The sequence below is a fragment of the Hippichthys cyanospilos genome, chromosome 1 (assembly GCF_059441005.1).
Source record: "Hippichthys cyanospilos isolate Australia breed blue-spotted pipefish chromosome 1, RoL_Hcya_1.0, whole genome shotgun sequence".
Classification (NCBI taxonomy): domain Eukaryota; kingdom Metazoa; phylum Chordata; class Actinopteri; order Syngnathiformes; family Syngnathidae; genus Hippichthys; species Hippichthys cyanospilos.
In genome coordinates this window covers 28,148,411-28,175,233 of record NC_142369.1, presented here as the reverse complement: position 1 = coordinate 28,175,233, position 26,823 = coordinate 28,148,411, and the positions used below count along the sequence as shown (strand labels likewise).

The 26,823-nt window shown below is 40.8% G+C and overlaps 1 protein-coding gene across 7 annotated transcripts in view; it reads right to left on the bottom strand.

Moving 5' to 3' along the window:
* Positions 1-25,337, bottom strand: part of pbx3b (pre-B-cell leukemia homeobox 3b) — a 65,473-nt gene extending 40,136 nt beyond the window's left edge. For 4 of the 7 annotated variants that reach the window (XM_088424064.1, XM_088424098.1, XM_088424080.1 and 1 more), the window contains exons 1-2: positions 23,955-25,337; positions 23,365-23,438 (exon numbers count right to left, since the gene is read on the bottom strand). In XM_088424064.1, coding sequence (XP_088280190.1) covers positions 23,365-23,438; positions 23,955-24,202 — 322 coding nt within the window. In that variant the 5' untranslated portion in view covers positions 24,203-25,337. Of the gene's footprint in view, positions 1-23,364; positions 23,445-23,954 lie in introns of all 7 variants that reach the window. The other 3 variants (XM_088424054.1, XM_088424089.1, XM_088424071.1) reach the window with 1 other exon arrangement.
* Positions 25,338-26,823: the final 1,486 nt, after the last annotated feature.

The window sequence follows — 26,823 nt, the reverse complement described above, 5'->3', positions numbered from 1 at the left end:
ACCAAAGGTAATTAATTACTTTAGTACTTATTTCATATAGGTTTGTCATTCTGCTTTTGCTGTAATACAGATAGAATGTTTTTTTTTTTTTCTGTCAGTAAATGTGTCATAGAAATGTGGTTCATATTACCAAATTTGATGCCCAGTTACTGTATTTTCCCCAACATATGATTAAATATCATAATTTACAATAATATGAACGCATGGTATGAGATAAATAAGAGAGAATTACCTGTTGTAACAAAACGAATGGTGTTGTTTTTTTTTGTTATCTACCCATGAAGCCCTGTTGATGGATAAGTTACTTGAGGGGCCAAATAATATCAGAAAACCGTATGCAACTCCTATTCCGTGCTATTTTCCTTATCTGCTCCAAATGACTCCATTTCTCTGAAATATGAGACACAATTATGCAGATATGAAATAGCAAACTTTTGCACTGATTAAAATCGTGTTTCCTGCGTAGGCTTTTACAATGTAAACAGAGCAATGTATGTTTTGATCTTTCCTTTTCATTTTCAACTTGGTTCTTTTTCAACTATGTGCTGTCAGCAGATGTCCTTCTAACGGAGACAAAGAAAATGAGAGGGGGCTGGATATCATCAGCATAGAAATGAGCCTCCTCTCGATGCTCCTTCTAAGGCACAGCCACAGCACCGCTTCAGCCACTGCACTACCTTTTCAACTTGCAAATGACAGTGTCACCAAATGCTATCCTTCCATCAATCAAGTCGGGGGGGTCATGAATATACAAAAGGCAAAGCGGAGACTGCCTGCCTCCCGCAGCTTTACTTGGCCCAATTATACAGGCTCTGCTTTCTCCTCTGAGCCTCCACTTTTTGTTTCCGTCTAAAGGGTACAGTCCTCGCAGCCCGGGGCTTAATCAAGGTAGGTCACGCATACTGGACCTCTCAAGTGGACTGCAAATGCAAGTTAAATGTGGACACCAAATGTCATCTTTCTTTTATATCATTTCTGCTAGGGGATGGGGAGAAGGGGGGGGCAGCATGGGGTCAGCTGTACCCCCCCCCTCCTTTTTTCTGTGCACCCACCACCATGAAATCCTCCTCATTACCAAAAACACAAGCCCAAAGCACTCAGCCATCCCGCTCCCCTACGCTAGGCCCTTTCTTTACCCCAGCTGTCAGATCATAGTAGAGAATTAGCATTCTAACGGTTCCGCCTCCACGCAGGGATGAATTAGCACACGGGAGCAACTTATGACTGCCCTTCTGAACATAGATCTTATTGCCAATGGCAGAGTTGATCAATAGTGCTGTTTTGGATCAGTTCACATTCTCTTTTGTATTCTCAGTACATTATAATTGTGCGCAAACATTTATAGCGTTACAAATCACAGTGAAAGTTGTCTTTTATCCATTCCAATCCATATGCAGCAGTTAAATCCCCCTTGAAATTTCTTTTAGGAAGCATGGGAGAAGAAAACTCCCTTCAAAAAAGGGTCTAGTTTACTATGATTCCAAAAAGTGGGAACTAAGGCATAATTGTACACGTAGACGGGTTCTTGCAGAACAGCCGTAGACGTTTCCGATTTGCCCCCATCATCTATTTGTGCCCAGGCTTTCTTTTTTTCTTCATAAAAAAAAAGGTGTCTATGGTCTTGTCTACATGTAACCAGCTCATTTAAATCCACATAGTCTCCCCCTCGTCGTTGTTGTTTATTTAAAGACGTCACATCTATACGAAGCATGCCAAGTCATTAGGTGGCAGTCATGTTGCCAAATTATGTCCAATCAGAAATGACCTCCGCCTCTGGCGTTATCAGTGGCCACCTTTTTGAGAGCAACGCGATGACACAAATCTCCATTTAAGATGGTTACACACGACCACGAAACCGGAGGCTTGGGCAAATCTCCCCTTCGTTTTGACTCATTCATTTTTGATTTAAAAAAAAAATAATAATCCGCCACCCACATATGGCAAATAGGGCAAAATCAAGAGATTTACTGCCCGTTTGCAAGAACCCCGGCTGTGTGTAGACAAGGCTAACCAAAGTGGATAGTTGCCAAATCATCTGGATTTGCTTTTGCGCGTCACAATCAAAAACCGGAAATTTGCGTAATCAATCTACTCTAACATTGAAGGTGCAAACGCGGGTGATGTTAGGACACTGGAGTTCTTTGATTGGACAGAAATTGGCAAAACTACTGCCGCCTAGCTGCGTGGCATGCTTGTAAATTAATAAAACTACATGGTGCAGATTCCTTGTCGCAGGATTCTTTTTCAAAGTTATACAAACAAAGCTATATAGACGTTTTTGTTTGCTGTTTTCATTTTTACAGACAAAGAGGGGGAAATGATCTGGGTTTAAATAAACCTGGTTATGTGTAGACAAAACCTAAATTGCATTTTCACATGAACAGATTTCAAGAGCTATTAGTGAGTGTGTTGCGTGTTTGACCTACTAAGAATGCAGTATTTTATTTAGTTCACACAGATTCCTCTGTTACAAACAATAAATCTATCACACTTATAATTTGGTGATAGCCAGCAACCATGTATTAATATTTATTTATCTATTTATTTAATGCTGTTTTTCCATTAACTTTTGAATCAGGTCCTAAGTGTAGGCTGACATGTACATTGACTAGAGAGATTTATAGAAAGAAAACAGAGAATGGATAGGATGAATCAAATTCACATAGTGTTGTGGTATGAATATTCTCTAGCAGTATAGTATAGTATAGTATAGTATAGTATAGTATAGTATAGTATAGTATAGTATAGTATAGTATAGTATGGCTGTGTATTTTGTTTGGTCAGCTCAAGTAGTAAAACAAGTATGTATTATTTTAGTGAACCAGAAAACGTCAATATGAAAGTCATGCAACCTAAAATCATTTTTCATAGATTGAATGTGTTTTTGTGCTCACACGTTTTAAGAGGTGACTGGCAGTCCATTGATTCAAAGTGCTAATTTGAATGAGCGTGAAGTTAAAGTTTATGTCTTCAAATTGGAAGCAGCTCTGTCGTTAAAATTACAATATTAAATGTGACAATGACAAAGATAGCAGGTACTGCCTCGAATCTCACAGGATTTTAAAATTAATTCATACATCGTGTCCAAAGAGAAGTTGATTGATAAAAGACAGAAGATGCCTGTCTCGATTTAAGGCTGGGCATCTGAAACGTTGAGTCGCAAAAAGAAAGGGCCACGGATCTTGAAAACGTATTTTCATCTTCATATTCATGTGTCAAAGGAGACTGAGCAATCAAGACCCAATATGTCTCAGAGGAGCGTAAGAAACCAGAGGGTTCATGCGGTCCTACGGCTGAGAAAATAAATTACTCTAAATATGTAAGCGGACATTGGAATGGTGTCGGTAAAAGCAGACTAGGTTTGGGTAAACCAACGGCGTGTCGGCAGTAATTTATAGAGCGCTACGATAAATACTGTTTGTCCATGACATTCGCATGAAATAATAAAGCGTTGCTGGCTATAAACATTGCTAAATCCTGACACTATTGATTTATAATGTCTAACAGTGACATCAAACCTAACCAGTGACAGAAACAATGGAGGGGCTTTAGGAGTGGTTTGTCAACTATTAATTCTGTCAAAGAGGGTTTCGCTCGAAGCAGAGCGCGCTTGTCTTGCACTTGTCAATTCCTGCACTGGGAAATGACTGCAGCACGTCCGCCGGCGCGGGCCCTAGGCACTGCTCTGTTAGCCCTAATTACCTCCATCCTTGCTTTGGCAATGACAAGACCAGCCCCTGTTTAAAATGCATGTTAATTATGCTAATTATTAATTGGGCTGGTGCTTGAGGATTTGTGTTTATGCCTGGATTAGGGTTAATAACTATCAAGCTTGGTTTTAAGCTTGCCCTATGACAAGTAAAGCTGAGGTGCCGAAAGGGATATTTTCCAATACATTACCCTCTTCTATCTTCCAAGTCCATTTGCGACTACAGCGTGCTAAATAAATGACATACAGATTCTGCTGCCTCATAACAACACCCAGAAGCGCCGGATCAAGCCATACCGTCCTGCTGTACCAACCGTGTGCTATGTGAAACAACTCAGGCCGTACAGCAGTTTGTACACGCGGGTGACTATCAGGCGCGCATACATTTGTACTTAACACAGGCCTAGGCAGATGCTTAAACGCGCACACGTAAACACTTGAGACTTCTATTTCATGGAAGCCGAGGACTAGCTGTCAGGCTAATTGCACGCACCTGTGATGGGGACCACACACGCTGCGTCACCACCTGCCATCTAGAAAAGTCCACACAACTAGCTAGCAGCACTTTAAAAACACAAGTACAGCTACTGAGAATATGTTTGCAAAACATTCTTGTAAAAACAACCGGTGCTTTTTTTTTTTTTTTTTGAGAAAGATTTCATATACACCAGATGAGCCCCACTCACACAAACTGTAATCACACACTGTTCACACACTCACTTATTAAAGAAACATTAGACCAACATAAACAGTTTTGGGACACTCCATTTTATTTCGGTTATATATTCCATGTGATTTTTGAGAACTTGGCTGGTGTGACACAATTTTGATCATTCGGTGGTGGTTGTTTCAGGCTATTTGATTTGGAACCAATGGAGTGTTGATCATCTCATAACTTTTTGTACATTGTTTTTGTTGAGTTTAGTCTATCTTTAACAAATTTGAATGAACACTGCCACACTGAATTTCAGGCATGCATTGTACCGTAGTTTGATAATACTAAGGGAAAGTAGAAATCTAAACTGTCACAAAGTATTGAGGGATAACAACTAAACAATACACAAAGCAATTCTATAAACCAAATGAAAAATGTCCGTTTGCCTCCTATGGCGCTGCTGTTTGATGACAACACCATTATGAGGCACAAAGGATTTGATCGTTGGCGTCAGCCAGTCAGTAGTTTCCATTTTCTGCCACGACCGAAATGGTTAAGGGTGCATTAAGCTGTTTTGTTCAATGGCCCTTGACCAATATTCAGAAGTAGTGCGATAGCATGCTGAGATTTATGTGCTGTGAAGACAAAATGAAAGCACATCCATATGACAACACGTAGATGGGATGGAAAGACGGCTGGATGGATAGACATATGGTGACAGACACATTGTCCAATAGACAAAGACAAACAACGGTGGGCATCGTGGATGAATAGTTTTGTTTGGTTGTATCTAAATTACAGCTTGATTAAAGTCTAACTGAGGGCTACAGTAAATCTAATGTGAACGTTTGCTGCAGTTCCTCCGAAATGGGAAATATTGATCACCATGATTTCCCTGGGTAGTAGGGAGCAACAGGAAGAGTGAGAGACATTATTTAAGGGACCTGGAGCCTCGGTTAAAACCAGGAGAGAAAAAAAAAAAGTGTCATTATGGATCATTTCTTGAAACATGGCTTAGTCTGAGTGGCCTTTGATGAGAAGCAAAAAAAGGTAGTTTATCTTTGGCTGCATGAGAACCAGGGGAGTGGTTGTCTTGTGTTGGTTTTACATTATTAATATGAGACACAGAAGGTCATTGAGGCGGCTACAGTCGTGTGAACCAGTTGTTATCTTAACACAGCTGTCGAGCTGGATCTGGATTGACTGATTACACCATTGATTGGTTACCACCGTGAGAAGGGAGCCTTCGGCAATCGTTCTCGATTCGATGCTTTTTCAATTCCATGATTGCGCTATGTCACTTCGGAAAAGGGGCAATATTATTTTGGAAGATATTCTCTTGGATCAAGCAGGTTCGTCAGAATATTTTCTGAGCGGCAGTGAGTGAGACACCTTCGATATCCTGTAAGCAAATCAAATGCAAATGGAAAATTGTCGCTAACGCGAGCGGCTGCAGAAAAAAAAACCCTGTGGGGTAGCGATGGGAGAAGGTGGGGATGAATTGAAAATAAACATTATAAAAACTGTGAAATCTCAAACAAAGGGGTTGAATCCTGAGCAGCTGGCAAGGACTGAATTCTTCTGGAGAGGGAATGCCAGTTTCAGAGCGCCCCGAGCATCGATTTGGAGCCAAGGCAGTAAACAGCTTTTATCAGCAATAATGATGGCATAATCCCAGCTAAAGAGGAAAGTAGCATATGGTGCAAAGCTCACAACTGCAATCCCAACAAAGTGTGTATGTGTGTGTTGGGCGGGGGGCATCACTTTGGCAAGATCCTCTGCCAATTTACCCCGCCTCCCCCCATTCAAGAGTAAATATGTATTCATGGAAAACGGCCCTAAATTGTATATTCATGTAAGGCGCGTGTCAGATGCACATGAGTTGATTGAACAATGTCACAAAAGTGCACCGCTACAATAAATGCAGTCATGCTCTCTTGGTAAGAGGCTTTGCCAGAGAAGCAAGCTGAGGGTCATTCTGATGCAATGCAGACATGAAGTGGTAGCGTTGCCTACTCAAGCCTCAGTCGCAAATTCAAATGAAGTTCAGGCAGTCGAGTAGAGCTGCCACTTAAAGCGACACGAGCATTCCTGCTGCAGTGTCTATATTTCACTTGTCACTTTTATTGTATCCGCTTTCATTAAAGCCATCAAGTTTTGCTTTTGATCAGAGAGGCGACGCCAGAAGACAGCTCTTTTCCACAACCCGTGTAACATTGCCAAGTAGCACACCAGGCCGACCAGACTGCTCTCATTGATTTTACTCAGAGCTGTGACCATTCATTGTTTGTGACATTCTCCTGCCGTCTCCTTAACACCCTTCAACTAAATCAATCTCATATTTTTGTCAATGCCTTGTGACTGCAGGGGGTAGATGGAAATGGGCATCGCGTAATTAGGAATTATTCATGTCTCTGGCAACAATCTTATTTGTTGTTTGTACACTGCTTGATTGCCCGTCTTGATGCGTTCACGAGAAACGACGTGGGACACGTTTCTGTTTGGATTTGGAATAACTTGAGGTCCCGTGGAGGAACTAAAGCTGGAATGGTGATCTAAAATCAGCCTTTTTTTTTAGATTTATAAAGTATACATTTCTTTGCACGGTCTTATGTTTACTATGTCATACTGTAAAAAATGACCCATAGTACAATCTTTCCGCATGATGTTACAAGATGTATTAGTTTTGCATTGTAGGGCTGCAACTAGGCATTTTTGTAATCATCAAGTAACCCTCTCTATGATTTTGTGTATTAATTGATGAATCACATAAAAGGCATGTTTTATTTCCTATCCCTTTACTTGAAAACAGAACATTACTGTATTTCAAATAGGCTGCAATGAAGACCGTTAATAAAGACTCACTTATCTGATTTGGTCATGTTAGAAATAAAGGACAAAAATCTTGATTTTATTTTTTTTTCCCCAAAGTAAAAACAAATGTTTGCTAATGAGTTGTATTGATTCAAAAAAACAAAAATACTAACCCTGCCTGCTTACAGGGAGGACAAAAGAAATAGGAGAATATTTATGGGGCAGATGTCGAAAATCTGAGGATTTGGTCAATTTAAATTAAACTATGTCTAAAACTTGTAATTATTTATTTAAAATGGTTATGTAATTGGATGATTGACTCATTGTGAATTAATTGATGTATTGTTGCAGCACCATTACTCTATCACTAGAAATGAATCTTGAAAAAAAAAAACCACTCTGTTTTTTTATGATTGCAGTAGTTTGACTTTGAATATGAATGATTCTTGTGGGGGAAAAAATGCTACTTGTCTAGCAGCTCTCCAAATGCATTTTCCCACAGGCCACTTTGTTTGCCCTCTATTATACTCAGGAGAACACGTACCAAGAGCGCCAACAATTATAGCCCGAGTGACCTTGACTTCCTGTCTGGACTCTAAAAATGAAATTTGATATCAATAATATTAAGTGCAACAATAATGAGATGAATATTCCCGATTTGGTGTGGCAGCTCCGGGACATATTCTGAAGGGAGAAAGTGTGTGCAGCTACATGCTGGTCACTCTTAGTTGTCAAGGCTGATTTATTGCCTCCTAGCTGTTCAATTTCACATTTTGTCCTCGTCATATCCCCGACTCATGATCATTCTGCACTGACCCTTGTAGGGCAGGCAGGGAATATTGATAAAACAATTATCTGCTCGGCGTTCATTTGATTTTCCATTTCAATTACGGATTGGAGGAGGCAAAAAGAAAAGATTGCAGCATTGATTTTCTTTTTATACCTTCCAACAGGAAGGAGGCCGGATTTGATGGGATGCTTTGGTGACACGGATGAAGGCTCGGTGGAATACTTGCTTGGGGTGCCAGGTTTATGGTTTGGGGGCTGTTAGGTTTTTGCTTCACGTACTTCATAATGAGTCAAATCCCTCACCTTTTATTCTCTACAAAGCACATCCAATTGGAGGCGTAGAGGAATTGACGATACAACTGATTGGCAAACTTTTTTTTTTTCTCCAAAGGGGAAAGGGCCATCACCGGACAGCATGTTCACACCGCAGCTGACCGGAGGTAAACACTGTATGTGCCGCATACTTTGAGGCCAAGGGGCCTAAAGGGCATAGCAGTTTGTCAGTGACACCATTTCACTCTTCCCCGTTTCTGATGGTCTGCCACTATGTATTTGTCACTCTAAAATGACAACAGAGCTGCATCATCCCTTTTCCCTCCTGCAGCACCGACAATGCTCCACCACCTCCGTATTGTAAAGTATCGTCACCTAAAAGAATGTATCGAGAAAAGTTGCTGTGAAACAAACTAGCCAAAATAAATAAACCAAAAAAACTAAAAGCAAAGTGAAAGATTGACCTGGGGATGTCAGCTGTTCGGATCCACTAAAGCAAGTCATAAATCCATTATCATATAAAGCAAATAGATTCCTCTGCAAATGATTAGGAACATTACTAATGGGTAACGACCAAATGGGAATCCTGGTCAAATAGCCGTTGGGGAGCCTGAAAGATTTGCCTCAGCGTAGTTCCTGGCTCGTGGCCAAAACCTGTGCGGAGGGGCAGGGAGGGGAGACCCAGCAACACACACACACACACACACCAGGAGGTTAGAGTAAGTGAGCAAGCAGACTATTGACTAATCTACCCTCACCCATGATGTTCATTTTGATTCTTGAACATTATCGTGTAAAAACACTTGAGATTTGAAAAGGCTGATAAATCGACTCTTTTCCTCTGATCCAACACGGTCACAGCCGGCTGCCGCAACGGCGGCACAGCTACTTCCTATGCTTCAGCACACATGGCAGCTCCCAGGGGATTTCGCATGGCTCAACTTAAGTAAACTTGGCTTTGATCAAAGTTTGGCTTTAGCATGATTGGTCTGCTTGCTACAAATCAGGGGATCAGGAGATGAGACCAGGGCCAGGGGGTCCTGGCAAAGAATCCTCCCCAAAGCTCTCGTGCAGGCTTCCAGCACCAGATTATGTTGGGCAATTAAGGTAATGAACTGGATAACGCAACAGTGTATAATGAACCTTTTAAAGCATTCTCTAAGGTATCTCTTATAGCTTCTCCGGCATATATTCTGCCGTATCAATTATAACACCGTCTCCTGCAATATTTGCAGGAAATTAATAAAAAATATATATGTGGAATCTGCTGTGACTGGGAGAGAGAATTGCATTGTCCACCTTTGAATGGCATGGTGTATTTAGGTGTATTTAGCCTAAGTGGTTTACGTATAAGAGCAAACGTCAGTACATCTTTGAGTTCAGGTTCCCACTGTCCCTCGTAGTGCGATCAGCCTGCCCCGCTCCCTTTTCATTCGAACACATTTTCTACCCCAAAATTTTACTTCAATCTCACCTCATCTCTCCATACTACATTAACCCCTGGCAATTGCCTTCCAAATGACCCCATTAAGCTGTAATTGCCTCAGCAGGCCTGCTCCCTCGCTTGTAATTCTGTGCAGCGAACCCACCAGACGTTCCCCCAGCATTGTTTCATGTTCTGGCTCCCATCAGCCAGTTCAGATGCTGACCCACCCACCCCCACTCCCATCTCACGCCTCTCTCTGTGGTGAACAGTGCTAGTGCTGCTTGCCACTACCAGTGACGCCACTCATCTCTAAGGACATCATTTCCTTAGCTAACATTAAAATTACAGACCATCACCAAAACAACCATTTACAGAGGCTTTCATAGCTTTTGTGACATCTTATGATGGGTTTTGGTTCATAAGGCCTTAACATCAATAAATAATCTCATCTGCTCTCTCTGGCTCAGTGTAGGGTGCTGAGAGTACAAACTGTCGATGATGACACGCACCACAGCTGAACTTCTTTGTTTTCTCTCTAACCCACGGCTGGATTCCTCCATTTTTTTTTTTTTGACAAAGGCCTCCATGGATAACTAACGGTCAAGTGAGGATGGCTGTAGAAAACGATTCTGACAGTGATGCATTGCAACTAGTTGCAAATGCCAAAAACAAGATGCTCTGCCCACCAATTCACAGTATGTGCATAAATGTACATTCCTGCCCCTTCGTGCGAGCATGTTTTTGCGCGGATGATGGCTGTGTGTGCACATGCGGATGTTCATGTTGCCTCCAAGTCGTTACATGTGACATGGTATGAGCATGGACCAGGACTAATAATCCTTTCAGCACTCGCTCCATTTCAAGCAGCACATCCTCCATGACGCCCAGAACAGATCGGTTAGCTCATAAAATCGCTCAGATGACACAAGCATGCACACACAAACCTACAGCCCTAGTAGCATCTTTAAACCTCCAGTTACCTTCTGTTATTTTTGTTTTTGAGAGAGCCTTCTAGCCAACACTACTTTGAGAAATTCAGAGTTCAATTTTCCCTTTCGCACTACAGCTATTTACTGTTATATGAAACATGAATTGCAAATTAATTCTAAGCTTGAGCTACGCTATCTCTCTCTGAACACATAAACCTTCAGAAACGCTTTAGATCATTGCGTACCCTGGTTGCCTGTTTATTTAAATTCACCCTTTTCCAAAGCAAATGTTCCCGGGAATCAAGGTGTTTTTGTTGCAAAGCTCTAACTGATCCAGTGGGATTTGCTTCCAACAGCCTGTCTCTCCCCCTCGCCTTTCAACACCAAACTCTGTGCTCCAATCAAAATGAACCACCAGGGACCCCCTCTTCCCTCCCCCCTGAGCTACGCCTGCTCCAAGTGCTGTGATAGCAGCCTCTCTGCCATTGATCGCCGAGTTTAGCACGGCGCATGCATGCCACCGTTAGCAGAAAACAAAGACCTCGCTCCCTTTAATAGCGGCTCACACCATTAATGCAGGTAATGTCTTCTGTTTCCTTCTGCCCTGAAGAATTGAATGAAAGAAAAGCAGACAGCAATTAAAAAGGTTAACGAGGATCACCTTCTTCACACAAATCTTTTAACCTCATAAACATGCTGTTGTTTGAAGCAGCATCCACAGGCTGCAAAAAAAAGAAGGAAAAAAAAAACGTGCCTTCATGTCATCATTTTATAATGCAAATCTAATTGTGGATGCTGAATTTGAAAAGGCAAACACGATGCCATCGATCCAACCGTAAGAGACCAGGAGGATCTTATGAATTAGAAATGAGATAAATCACCATTTAGCCCAGACAACCCAGCTTGCGGTCGACCACGACACACCGCAAGCATCTTTTTTTTCTTTAAATATTTGGTATAATTCTTCTTGGGATTTAATCTATACTGCTCCTCAATGAATACTACATGCAGGTCTGTATTTATTTAATCAGGGGCTGATTTAATTGTGACAGAGAATACTTTTTTTTTTCTATTTTTTGTGAGCCTCTATAAAATTGCCATCATTTTTAATTAATTCTTAATTAAAATATATTACACCACAGCTTCTACCCATCTCTCTTGATATTGTAACATAATCAATTCAGAACCATTTACATATCATTAATTAAAAGCTTTCCTCTCTCATCCTTAAAATCATAATGAGGGCCGATTCCTCATTAGGAACCTATAAGGGAGAAAATAACAATACAGTAGAGAATAGATGCATTCTGCAGTGACTCCTTTGTATCAGTAGCAGTATCTAAAACAATTTTAAGCAATGATTATCATTTTCATTCCAAACATTAACTCAGTGGATATCATTATCCGTTATAGTTATGCGGAAAACTGTGCGCGTGAGCAACATTTGAGCTTTGTAATACAGAGAAAATGAAGACAGTTTTACCACTACAAAAGAACTATTTCCGATGTGCACGTACCGTAAATCTACGTCCTCGACACGATCCACCTGTGGATAATGATGGCAAACCAGATCAAATGTGCAACCCTTGGAATCAGCTGAGAGCGAGCAGGCAAACAAAACAGGGCCCTTTGCAATAAATAATTCTGTGTGAATAAAAAACGGCATTCTATACTCTTTGATAAGGTCGTATAATTCCGTTGAACTGTACATTTGTACTAAAGCTATGCTAATAGTACCCAGGATCATTTATTATCAAGACTTAAAACTCACACCCGTACATATCTTTCTACCGTGGCCTGACTTCAAGGAAGGCGTAATAATATCAAATAATGATGGCCATTGTTATGCGGAGGATTGGGCATATCCCGATTGTTATCACCCGTCTTTCAAAGGTGTTTCGGCAATACATGTCAGTGTTGCATGTCTTGGGCTTCCGCACGTCAGATAAAAATCGCTGCACTTGCTCTTACGGCAGCCTGACAGCAATTTGTTTTAATGTTTTGTCACGCCGCTGTCGGTGCGTTTTGTGTGGGCTGCTCGGCGCAATGGCAACAGCTCGCGGTATCCTTCCAATCGTGTGCACACATTAGCGACACATCACAGACACACACTGTATCTGCTGCATGTCTACTAGCTGAGCATGTAAAAAATCTATTGCAAATGGAATCTGTTGATTATTATCTAACACCTCAAATGGCAGGTGTCACCAGATCATTAACGCTTGTATCACTTCAAAATTCACAGATTCAAAGCTATGTTTAGTCTATAAAACACATGTTAAATAAGCAAGATGAACATCTGCGTAAAAAACTTTCAGTAAACATTATTTCCTAAGGCATTGTTTGAGACAAAATTTTCGGCATTTTGGAAAAAGTTTGACTTTGACGTGGAGCATTGAGTGAGTTAATGAAATCCTATCAAAGACAGGAACTCTATTTTTACACCGTGATAATTAAAGTACGACACAGTTATAATTTACAGCCTGAGCTTAATTGCATAGGAAAAGTAAAATGGGGAAGATCTATGAAAGGAGATTAAAAGTGTGTGTGTGGGTGCGTGTGCATGCATATGTACAAATGTGTGTGTGTGTGAGTGTGGTTGTGCGTGCATGTGGTTGTGCGTGCATGTTTGCACACGTGCATGTCTACGGCTGCAACGCCCGAATCAGAAAGAGCGACTATGAAAGCGCATCTAAACAACAGGACGCTATCTTTCAGCATCACGGGACGTATCAAAGATTAGGTAATGAAATATGCATTGTCCTATTTTTCTACTCGCAGACCCTTTGACAAATCGAGTACAATCCAAAATCTCCATAAATCACTATTAAAGACAAGTATATCATCACCAGCGCATATATCTTCCCCAACCTGACCTGTAGACTAATGAGAAAAGGCCCAGACTATCTTGTCTGATTAATTAATTCAAAATGTCGGCTGTTATTCAAATGCGAGGCTGGCGTTATTTGAATAACACTTGACAGCGACGCCTGAAGAAATAATTTCTGCTTTGTGAGGTTGCTGCGACATTACTGATGATAGCGTGTGGAAAAAGAAGAAAACGGGGAGTCCCCCCCACCCCCACCCCGTCCCTTTGCTTACTCGGCCTCACCTTTGCTTTCATGATCACTTCGAGAACTTTTTCATTATTTCGCCGTCCGCACCCACTCACAATTATGGTTTTGACTATTTTTCTCTGCTGTTTGTATTCCCTCCCACCGCCAGTGCAGATCTACAGGGCAGAGCATTGGCTCTGTGAGAGACATGCTGGCAAAGAGGAAGGTCATGATTTTAACAACTGCAGCTCCCCATAGCTGACAGCCTGTGCTGCCAAAGTGACAAACTCTGTTTGGCTTTCCCACATTCATGGAGTGCACCAGCATTTTGCCTTTATCACAGTGCTCGCCGCACACAAACACAAATTCACACTTGCGTCAAAACAAATGCATATTTGTTCTATGTTCACACAAACAAGGTGTAAAAAGAAAAAGTCCACAGCGATGGAACTTTAAAAAAATGAATGTAAAAAAAATCACATTTATCAACGCTAACTGTAAGGGTACTAGACCCAATCCAAGTCTCAAAAAAGTTATTTTTAGAAAAGTAACAAACCATTGTTTGCGAAATGAGAAACTCTGAATTATAGATGTTGACGCTGTGATATTGAGTTGACAAAACTGTGAAACTTGAAGTTGTTCCAAACACTTTACTGATGGAGCGCAAACCTGGTGCGGACAAATGGTTCGACTCCCACATTTTTACAACCTAATTATCTACATACCCGATCTTAACCCACACCTGTATTGTGGAAACATCTGTTAGACATAATTTACTTTATCATAGTATTAAATTGAATATTAAAACGTTTTACACGCATATGCATATGCATTGAAACTTGTCATGAATGATACTGGACATTGAGATTTTGGCAATGAAAACAATGGATAAGTATAAGTAAACAAAGTCTCATAGCCAAATACTATCTATTCAGCAAGTACTAAACCTGCTTGAAAACAAGTTTGTTCATCTTAGATATTAAAAAATATATTTCCTCATTAAAATAACATTTTCTCAGTCTTACACCATATGTTTTTCCATATGTACATTGTCAAAGTAGTTGCAATTGTAGTTCATATGAGTTCAAAAGGCCACAACGCACAAAAAAAAAAGTTTGCAAACAATCAAAGTTGCCAACAAGTTAGAAATAGTCCTGCTTTTTTTCTTCTTTTTATATACGTTTAAAAAGAAGTCTACAGAGAGGATGGGCTGGATTAAAAAAAAAAAAGCAAACCGAGACTCTACGTGCGAGGGCCTGGGGGCACTGCAGACCCTTCTATCGCTTCCCTCATCAAGCATGGATTCTAATCAGGGCTTGGGAGATATAAGACGCTCAGTCATTAAATAAATTAACTCTGCCACTCCATGCTCTCCTTCAGCACCCGGGAGACGCTTGCCGTGCTCTGCATACTTACACAGGCATCTCCAAGCATCACACACTTCACCTTCACACTGCAGCCTATCAGGCCTGCCAACACACACACACACGCACAATTTAACAACTAATGCTGAATATTTAGAGGAGAGGAACCACCCCTCCTGTCCCTCAACAACTGATTCTGTTTGCATAGAAAGCTTTTACTTAATTGCATTAAGGGCACAAAAACTAACCTAAGCGCAGCGGTCTGTGTCCCTTTGCTTCAAATGCAAGATGACAAGAATGTTCGAGACCTACACTGTGGCTGTTTGATCAAACAAATGCACGCACAATGGGGACGGGAGCTCACTGTCGGCGTGCAACGTCGACACAGGCGGTCAAAGCTGACAACCGTCTTCACGGCGCACATGCACTACAAATGGATCAATAAAATAGGAGACTCATTCACTGTTTAACTCATATCCTTGCGCTCACATCATCTTCCAGAATGGCGAGATGTAAAAAGTGCACGCTTAATGCACATCAATCATTTTGACAGAGGGAGTGCTTATTTCAAGAAGCCAGCGTGAGGCGCACGCAGCAAGTCAGCAGAATGGCGGTTGACAAAACTTGCCATTTGAATTTCAAACCGCATTTTGCAGAGATAAACATCCTGAGAAAGCCCTTACGCTGCAATTTATTTCTTTTTAATTCACCATTACTTAGTGAGGAACTACCTGGGAGGGAGGGGGGGCACATTACAGTAGAGAAAGTAAGAAATGAACACAAGGGTCTGGGGATTCTCTCGTGCAGACACAATTAAATATTCATGTGTCTCCACCTAGGACACAACAGAAACAGATCATTATCATGGCAACAGCGCACCACCATTTTGTCCACACGTTTTCTGCTAGCTCAATGCATATGTGTGTGTGTGCGTGTGCGCGTACAATTTCAATGGAATGACACAGTTTTTAAAAAGTGATTTATTACAACCGCGCAAAGAGATATGCAGCAATTAGAGGATCACAAAAATCATCATTACTATCATTTATTTATCGAATTATTTCTTTATTTTTACAATACTTTGCTAGGACAGGTCGCTCCGTAAAATGATGGTCACAAAAAGAATGTGCATGTGAAGATGCGGATGTTGGGTTTGTTTCGTTCGCGAGTAAGCAGGCACTGTTAGACATTTTGCTTAATTTCACCCTGAATAATGTATGAACTCTAATGACAAAATGCAGACACATGTATGATGTGGGTCACTGTGAAGGCCTACAATTTGGTACAGATCCAAATTAGGATTGTTCGGTCTTGGCACAGACTGTGCCGTACTGAGTGCCAATTCGGCCATATTATCTCTTTAAATCAGCTTGTGTTACGTTATGAAAAATACTATCGGTGTGACACTCAGGATATTTTAAATGCTCTCAGTTGCAATTATAAGCATGTCCAGGTTTAGGCGTTTCTTTGCTATGTGTCGTGCCAAGTTTTGTACATTTCTGTACTCTTGATGACCTCCACTTTGGAAAGAGAAGGGAACCTCGTATCGCTGTCTTTTTGTTTTGTTTTTCAAAGCCTATCAAAGAGGAGCATAGGGAGGAACAGCATTCCCCCGCTCGCTGTCATTAATCATAGCTTTCTGGGAGCAACTGCATATTAATTTCTGTCATCCCAAACATCATTTGGTATTGTTAAGCCACGGCTTAGTGCTCGTTCACCAGCAGACGCCGACCGCTGCTGCTGGTTGAGGGAAGACAGGGCCTGTGTGGCTGTGTTTCGGAGCAAGAAGCCTTTATCCCCGGGGCTCTGACACCAATTAAGCCATTTCACCGAGAGACGAAAACAGGGCCCGCTGTTTCAGTGTAACATGAGCCAGCACCTAGCCTGCTGGCCCATTGCCATCTTTCCATTACTTAAGACACAAAAATGCACTTGAAGGACTTAGAATAATAATAATAATGATGGAAAAAAATAGTGCGCTCAGCCAATGGTCATACCTTACTGACAGCTGGCTAAATTACAAAGGCAGGAGAGTCGGTTTTTATGCACTGATCAGCGGCTAGGGTCATTGCCGTCTCCCAGTACAATAGTTAATTAAAGGCATTATACATGCATACTTTATCTAAGACAACATCAAAACAATTTAATAGTTGTGTGCCTCAACTCATATGAAAAAAAAAAAAGTGCAGTTTGCACGCCACTCCCGACACATTTGGCTCCTTGAAGCAGCAGTGTGGATCTTAACTCAAGGCTAACACAGAATAATGCAAGGTTTGTTATGAATTAAATATTAGAAATCTTAACACAGCAGCCAATAAGAATTATTTGCCTTATTAAAGCGGCAGAAGACACTGATTAAAATTTCATTGCATTGCCATCTTTTTTTTCCCTCTTTCTGTGTTCAATACATCATTCTAATGTAGGAAAATGCTGAAGAGTGGAACGTTGTGAAGAGCTTTTTTTCCTTGCGAATGAGGGAAATAACAGCATATATTTCCCTTTTTTGTTTTAGGAAAACAGGAGTGATGTATTTTTATCAAAGAATATCAAAATAAGTGTGATACAAAAAGCTTTTTTTTACCCTCATTTTTTATTATTCCCTCCATAATCGGCAGGTAAATTCCTAGACTCACAACAATGTGAGCAAAGCACATATATAAACACACACACACACGCACACACACGCACACATACATACATACATACATACATACACATACATACATACATATACACACACACACACACACACATATATATATATATATATATATATATATATATATATATATATATATATATATATATATATATATATATATATATATATACACACACACACACACACACACACACACATACAATGCAAAGTAATGAGAGTGACAGCAAAGGACAGCCGGACTCTTTCCAACATCCCTGCTCTCACAAATGATCGGTCATTTAGTTGTCCGCATGTAATGTGTACAGAGTAAATGAACATCATGGTGTCTATTGTCCCAGGAGGAAACACTAGAGCTAATGAAATAGGGACCTATAAATAGCAGAGTCATTACTGAGAAAGGACTTGCATTGCACCAGTCTCACTCAAACCTTCTTTGTACAGTACTAATAACTGGCTGTGTGATCAGAAATATGGTGTTTAGTAGAGCTGTGCGATGCTTGAGATTTTGGCATCAATCAATACCAAGTAAATACTGCTGCCAGCACCAATGATACTGATACCAAGTACTTTTACATTAATAAAATGTTATAGTATTTTAAATTATTCATCCTATCATTAAAATTTTTTTAATGATGCTTTCGTGTTGAGTTCTGGACCATGACATAATATTTAAGTTCAACTTTAAGCATGAATTAATAAATAAATAAATAAATATGGGTCGCACAAATGGTGATAGGAATCAAAGCAGCAATACAAATTATGTAAACTTGAAATTGGAATGGAAAATATCAAAAAAATAAATAAATAAAGCGTACTCCAAAGTAGTATGTAAAATAATGAAAATGCAAATAATTGTAGCCATAGCATGTCGGGCAGGCAAGTGTTTCCCAAGTGCATGCATTAAAGAAGGAAAATGTGTGAGCAACCATGAGAAAGTAAAATAAATAAATAAATATAAAATCTAGAGGATACACACAGTTTGGTAACGATGTGTATCGATCGACTTTAGTATATTTTCTATACTTGAAATGATCTATAGCCCTAGCATATACTGGCAATGTGTTGAGGAACAAACAAGTCAACACAATGATACAAGGAAAGATTCAAATAAAAAGATACTAAAAGAAGACAATGCTGAACCTTTTTTTTTCCAGGCTAAGTAGTTTTGTAAGCCAAAATTCCCCCTTTTTGTGATAGAGGTGCATTTATAATAAAAGATGAAAAATGCAGTGGAAACCTCTTAAAAAAAAAAAAAGCAACCTTGGATAGAAGGTCTGTTTGAAATTATTATTTGACGCATTTTAAATCGAGTCAGCGGCAGTCTTTTTCTTCTAGGGTCAACTTCTGAGAGCCTCTTTTGTTCTATTTCACGTTTGCATTTTTTCTTACTAAAGCAAGAGAGCGCAATGAAAAAAATCTGCGGCAGCCACGCGCTGTAAACTCTTTTCAATCAATCCTTCCCTTTTGCATCCCAAGCAGCCTCTGCTGGCTGCCACCGCCTGAAGATAACTATTTCACCACCTCTGTCATGCCTAATTAACAGCTCAGACGTACAATTCAGAAATTTCGCAATTAACCTACTAAAATATTGTTGGAGGATGCTAATTGTTATGCCAGTTGCCATAAAGGCTCATTTGCATAACGTATGCGCAAAAAACAATGATGAGCTGTTGATCGCACAGGAGCCCGGGAAAAAAACGCTTCCGGCGACGGAGGAGAAAGAGAACGAGAGCGAGAGACATGGGCAAGATGGGTGCAGATGGAGGGACACCGCCGGATCATTGTGCAAAAGCCTGATAGTTGCAATTGCAAAGACATCTACAGCCACGGGACAAAGGCATTTAGCCCTCCAAATGAAATGGATACATACTCTTTGTTTTCGCTTCCCTCTTTCTTTGTCTGCCTCTTTGCTGATGGGAAATAGGAGGCTGTTTGTGAGCTGCGTAGATAATAGCTATATCTTGCCACGTCCCCATCGCACTTTAGCAGAGGAAGCACATGAAGCCCCGCTATAGAAGCGAGTCGGGAATCCAGCTGTGCTCGAGCCATTGGGCACAAGACTATCTAGTTGCTGCAGCCGCATCACTGGGGCTCCCCGAGACAAAAAGCAGCCAAAGTCAATTGTCTTAGCCGCTGAATAGCTTGCTGTTGTCTCCTGTGTGTGCACCGGAGCTTTTTCAACACCGGTGAAATCACAAAAGCAAATCCAAACAAATAGAAAACACCATTATGTTCGAAATAGTTTTGCTGCGTGGCTTCAAGCAGTTAAAAAATTATAATGCAGTGATAGACAAATGTATTTGACCACCATGTACAATAAAGGCTCATGCAAAACATGCCACAATTAGCAGCATTTTTAGTGACTTTTTACGATTCTGTTTCGGTGAACAAATATGTATGTAAAATGATGCTTCTAATGCTAGAGCAATCAATTACCGCTCGCCACAAATTTGAACATGAAAGCTATTATTTGAAAAAACACATTTTGATGTCCTGACAAAAAAGTAAAACTACAGTTATTTATTCATCATCCTGAAATTTGTTTTAGTGGCTCCATATTATTACGGATACATTTCAGCCTTCTCGGAGAATCCGAGTGAAGCAACTCAGATGTTTTCATTAAAAAAATAAATAAAAAATATTTACCATTCCTGTTCAAAACGGTAAAGTACGGAATTGATACTATGGTCTATTTTTTTGAAGCACTGTTTATGTCATGAAATAATAACCAAGAATGCATTGATCATGGCGATAAAGCAATTGAAAGGAGCTGCCTCATTAGGTGCGTGGAGTAACGTTGAAATGAACGTTCCCAATAGATTTCAGAAATGCTTACCTCCTAACTCTATTTACTGCAGGTAATGCTTTTAGTCTGCCTTGCTTGTGGTTAATTACAGCCTCATCTTGGCCTGCATTTAGTTAACGCCGTCTCCCCTGCTCAGCATCACACATAACATGGAAGAGCTGGTAAGCATTCCTGAAAGCATCTCTAGCTTTTCAAACATACTGCGGGATTCAAGTGAATGCAATCTTTGCCTAATTTGTACTACTACATTTTGCAGACCCCACCCACTGTTTTGGAAGCTGACGAGTCAAAGGTCAGCAAAACAACCAGTCAATACGTAGCCAAAGCGGCGCGACGCAGCTGAGAGAGCTGTGGAGAGGACTAAGCCTCTCCGCGGCGCTCCGTGATTTAGCCTGTAATAGTTCTCTGTAATCTCTTTCTATTGATTAAACCTCACTTCAGAGAGGAGTCCCGCAACAGAACCTCTCTCTTCCTGGTCAGAAATACCATATGGAGGTAATCTTTCACCTTTGTTATTCTTGCCTCTCCCGCTGCTGCAGCCGCTGTGAGCCACTCGTCCAAGCATGAAAGCAAGACAGGGGAGTCGCCGGCAGGTTCAAATAAACCCAGCGCACAGGAGGAACTGCAAGACTCATCTGCATGGCAGACCATTTTCGGCGTATACTGTATACAGCTGGCGGCCAAGGGTACGGCACGAAGCTGCCCTTTGTTCCAAAACGATTGAGGATCAATTGTTTCGTTCATCTTTCAACGGACAGAGGAACTACAGGATGGGATGCAAGCACACCTCTGATGAGTATTTAGGGACAAGCAAACCCAAGGAAATTGTATGTGGCCGTGGTGGTAATGCGGGTGAAATTACAGCTAAAAACACTAAATTTAGTGACAGGCAAATGACTTCACGCTGCCGCTTAATCCCAATTCTCGCATAATGCCTGATTAGCATATCAAAGTGAATTAGGGCATTACTAATGCAGAAATACGCTGGCCCTCGACAAAAGCAAAAGTCAGAAAGTTCTGAAAACGAGTCGCGTTTGCTTGACGTTGTAGTCCTGTGCCGTCCTCTCAAATCTCAACGCAAATTTAGCCTTCATGAGCACTTCGGCTTTCAAGCAAATATTTGCCAGTATTTTTGCAACAAGAAATGATTTCCATACTCTTTCAGCAACTCCCACTGCTTTTGGTTTCAGTATTACAGATCATTTCCATAGCAAAGGTGCAGCCCTATCCCCCTCCCTGTGCGCCATTTGAGGAGACATGAAAAGGGCCAAGGAATCCCTCAGAGCGATGCTACATGGGCCAGTAAAAGGTGCACTGTGTGCTGCAATAACAAGGCGGTCAACAAGGCCACCACACCAGCTGAGCTCTGTCAGTGACTCCAAACCACAAGTTACCGTACACGCGCATCCACAGTCCTCTTATGCAGAACGTTTACTGTATGTATACATGTGTGTTCAGCCTTTTCATCTGCAGCTTTTGTCTTTCTTTTCAATTTTTATAATTGTGGCTGCTTAAAACTATGACACTTAGTTGAAAGCAGAAACATTCTGAATGAGCAAAAAACAAGTCATTCTACGTATGGTACGTTGGCTGAAGTGTGACCATTGCATGCTCCATACATAAAAATAATTCTAAACGGTCTGCAGTTGACTGGGAAATTTTATGTAAAATAAAAACTGAAACACTACATGAGCAACAACCTCCCTTTTTCTCCTTCTGTTGTCTTAACGAGAGACCAAATCTGAGCACCTCGGCTCGAATGCAGACCCGGTGTCTGCCTCTGTGACCGGCACCTGAGTAGGGGGGAGTTCATAAACTTTTATGATCTCCCCCGAGCCAATTTCCTCATAAACCACACAAAGGTCACAAATCTGACAAGTTATCGGGGTGCTAAAATTACGCCAAACCCGCAATGTTGTTCTCTTCCTATTCCAATTTGTTTACATACTGCTTTGGTGTTCCATGACAAATTTCTTGATGTGAGAAGCAATAGTTTTAAAGTCTTGTCAATTTTGCAGCAGCAAGTTCAGTATTCTTTGCCGTAGATGGCACAAAACAAAGCTTGAGGCAAGAAGCTTTTATGTATACTGGTTTCCATATTATTGTCATTATTTTATTATCATTAAAAAAACCTACCGTGTTTCATTTTACAGTGTGCATTTCAGGGAATTTTCACCACACATGTTTCTTCAAAATTGAAACACATGTGCAGATAAAGTACTCTACTAATATACAGTGTGGAAGCTTTAAACTTCTGTTTTGCAAAATTACACTGAATAATCAGTCACAATATCAATATTAGTTCAATATTTCATTAAATTGACATATATTTATCCAGTCACTAAAATATAGACACGGCACTCACACACGAAACTTGCTTGCAATAATTCTCCAAAATGAACAATTATAGTACAATTGCAAATGCTGTTTTTTATATTTTTCTCAAATTCACTGAAATTAAAAAAAAGATGTCTGCATGAAATTTGAATTCACCAAAAGGCAAAGAGCACGGTTGCCAATTAGGTGTACACAATGCATAATACAAAACATGCAGTCAGCTGTGTAGGGCATGCGTGTGAGATTTAAAAGCTAAAACACAGTATTTGTGTGTGAGTATGTGTGTGTTATTTTTTTTTTCCCTACAAGCAGCAGTGTTTGGATAGATGAAGGAAAAAGATGTTTGTGCAATAATTTGTGTATATGCCGCCGCTATTTGCTGTCATATTTTAAATAGGTGGTTGAGTAAAATGGACAAAGGTCCCCTGTAACCTGGAGAGCAGACTGTCATAAGTGCACTTAGAGGCAAAAGTGTGTGATTGTTCTGTACCTCATCTATAAAATATGTTATTACTTTCTTAAAAAAAAAACTTGGAAAGCATACCTGTCTTTTCTTTGATTTCACAGAGAACGCTGAAGAGTGCAGGTTTCATTCTGTGACAGTTGAGTCCATGTTTCCTGTTTCAGTATAAGACAAGAGGAAATATTGAAATAAGTTCACTGATGAGTCAGATCTGCACTATTGATAATGAAAACGACTGCTTAATACAGGTCTAAGGAAACAAAATGTAGCCAGTATTGTGTCAAACAGTGCAACATGTCAATAAAACTGGACGCTCAATTTGACTGTTCAATGAAGCCCTCAGATGTTTCCAGTTGTTTTACTACTCTTTGGCAACTAGAGGATGTGTGCACATAAACTTTTTGCGCACAAGTCAGGTTTGCGTTGACAGACAATCATTTCAATTAAAAACTGTTGTTTCCACAGTGACAACCCTCTCGTGTGCTTAAGCTTTATGAGGCGCTAAATGCACCTGATTATTGTCACTGTCATTAAACGCATCCAGCTTGCTTTTATGCCCGATGGGGTGGCATCTTTTTTTTTTTTTTTTAAATAATAATGCGTGTTCTCTAGGGGGGGGGGGGGGGGGGGGGGGGGGTTACAAGTTACAAAAACGTAAAAAAACAACCAACTTTGCTTGCGCCTCGTCCAGACTTTGATCAGTTATGGTCATTATTTGATGAAGAATGTCGCCAATGTCTTGTTTGCGTCCATCCCCGTCCGTGCCATCGTGTCCATGTGGCGGAGGGAGAGCCATGCCCCCTTGTACCGAGTGGCCGGCCAAACTGACGCCGCCGATCGACTGCATGATCCGGGCTTGATCGTCCATCGGAGCCGCCAAAGAGTCTGTGCACTGAGCCACACAAATTGAAAAACTCATATACGAAATGGGCTAGAACATGTGCCGGAGACAATAAGGGTGCACGGCAGGGTGGCCCAAAACACAGGCGTTTTGTTAAAAAATAAAAATAAATAAAAAAAAACGAAAAAAAAACCAAAACAAACAAAAACGCGTAGCGATGTGTAAATGTCCAAGTTGATGCGTATTTCTTTACGCGCGGTCCAAAGTGCCAATAGAAGACGGCGTTTGGAGATTAACTGCCGTAATGTGGGTATTTCATTCAAAACTTCTACTGTCAAAATTGTCGAAGGTTGTCCATCTTATCCACCGCGAATCTTCACGTTAATGTATCTTCTCTGTGTCTGTGGGATTTGACGGGTTTGGACACAATTGCTCCTTTGGTGATCTCTCATTTATTGGCGCTCTTCGTGGGATTCCCGGTGCATTTCCACACAAAAAATGTCCACAAAAATCCTCATCGGAAGGCAAAAATATCCAACGTTGCAAAATAATTCTTTGGAAAATTAAAATTTAAAAAAACCACCTTAGTGCAGTAACGAAGTCCACGTACTTTGAAAAATATATGGCGATGTCCAAGTATTTTCAAAATTTAAAAAATGCACAAAAAGTTGTGATGTCTGCTTGGAGAGGAAAAAAAAACAAGCAACAAGGATGGGAAATTAATAAGGACGTAGCGTTGTATTATAAAGCGATGCGCCAAAAATAAAATTAAAAAAAAATTACCTTGCCTTGCTTAAATTTATGAGTGCAGCCTGTGTGCCTGTGTGTGTTTTATGTTGTTTGATAGTGAGCGATTGACAGCGTGCCAATGCCACTCACTCAGTGCAGACGTGTCAGAGCAGGCAACACGAGGGGGGAGAGAAAAAAAATACACACACAAAATACAAAATGAAATGCACGCCCCGCCCAACAGAGGAGGGGTCTACGCTCCTGTCACTTCTCACCCAAGCAGCGAAAAAGCCCAAAATGTTACGAGCGAGTAGTTAGGCAGCTGATTATAGTGATGAAAGCACAGTCTTTGCGGGAAGGCGTCCTCGTGCAGCTATGTGCATATTCCCGCGCAGTAATCAAGATTTACTCCTGCAAACAAGGCAGGGAAATACATAACGAGACTTTTATGCAGTTTGATGTACAGCAGCGCGCTCTCCTGCTAAGGCTTTGGCTCACACTCTGCGCGAGCGGCAGACATGTTTATATGATTGCAAAATGAAGCTGGCTCCACCAATCCACGTCTAGAAGGAGTAAGAGTGACGACACGCGCGTCCTATTGCTTGGCAGATGCATGATGGCCAAAGCCCACCCACTCAATCCCTCCATCTTCACACAGCCCCTGCACAAGAAAAAAAAGAATGGCAACTTGTGATTGGTCGTTGCTAAGAGCGACATCCATTGCACAAAGCAGGCGGCGCTGCTCGGTGCTCCTCCGCAGTTGCTATGGCAGCAGACACGTTGTTGGGCTGCAGGATGTAAGGCAGCAAATGGTATACTGTACTGTACATTCATTGAGGGGGCTTTTTGGAGCTAAATATTTAGAAAAAATAAAAATAAAAAAGGAAGCTGACACGGGGGAGTGTGGATGGAGTTCACTTGCGTTTCATCTGAAAACAAAGGATGCTTTATGGGAGTTTACAGTATGTGTTCAATAAAATGAAATAACACCGTTTAATATAACCCAAAATCTATTATAGCTATATATATTGTCAGTAACTTGAAAATTTTGGCTGTAGCTATATTAGAACATGTTTCATTCATGTAACCGATGGTGTAATGGTGCATTTGGCAAACTTGCAAGAGGCAGTCTAAGTTCATTCCCTCTAAGTCTTAATATTGCTGCCTGTATGGGGTAAATGCCGAGCAACCAGTCTATGTTGTAGTCTGCCTTTTGTCTGAAGTCAGCTGGGCTTGGCTCCAGCACCCTGTGACCCTAAAGAGACTAAGCCTATAGAAATTGAATGGGTGGATGGTGCATTCATTTAAGCAACTCAGTCACAACTTGCAGAACTTTGCTATCTAATGAGATCAAATAAAATAGGCATACCTAATAGGCATTAGAATTCAATAAATGTACATAATATTACTGTCGAGAGTAGAATTATAATTTATTATATATTATTATCATTAACTAAGAACAAAAAAGTACTTTTGTTTGGAAAATAAAACATGCATTTGATAAATGACCAGTTAGTGCACTGCATGGTGCATGCGTGTCTGGTAGAACAAGTTTCATAATTCTTGGAATAATTGTAAATACGTTGATTATACACTTGCTACAATCAATTTAACTGCAAGCATTGAAGAAATGCTGCGACAAGTTCGGCCAAGCTCAAACCACAGAGAAATGTCACTTCACTTTTAATTAAAAACATCTTGCAGAATGTCTTGCTCCATGAAATGCTGTGCCGTACATGTACTAATCTTCCACCTACACATGCACACACATAGATGAACAAATGCACTGGGTTCCAGCCGTGCTTCTCCCCCCAGTCGCACTTTTGCCTTTTTAGGGTCGGAACCTTCATGTAACCTAGGGACCTCTGAACCAAATAAAAAGAGGGGGTTCGGAGAGACTGTTTCAGAATGCAGCAGAATTGTATTTGTGCAGTCCTTCTCTGTTCTCCTCATGAATGAGCAGAAACGAA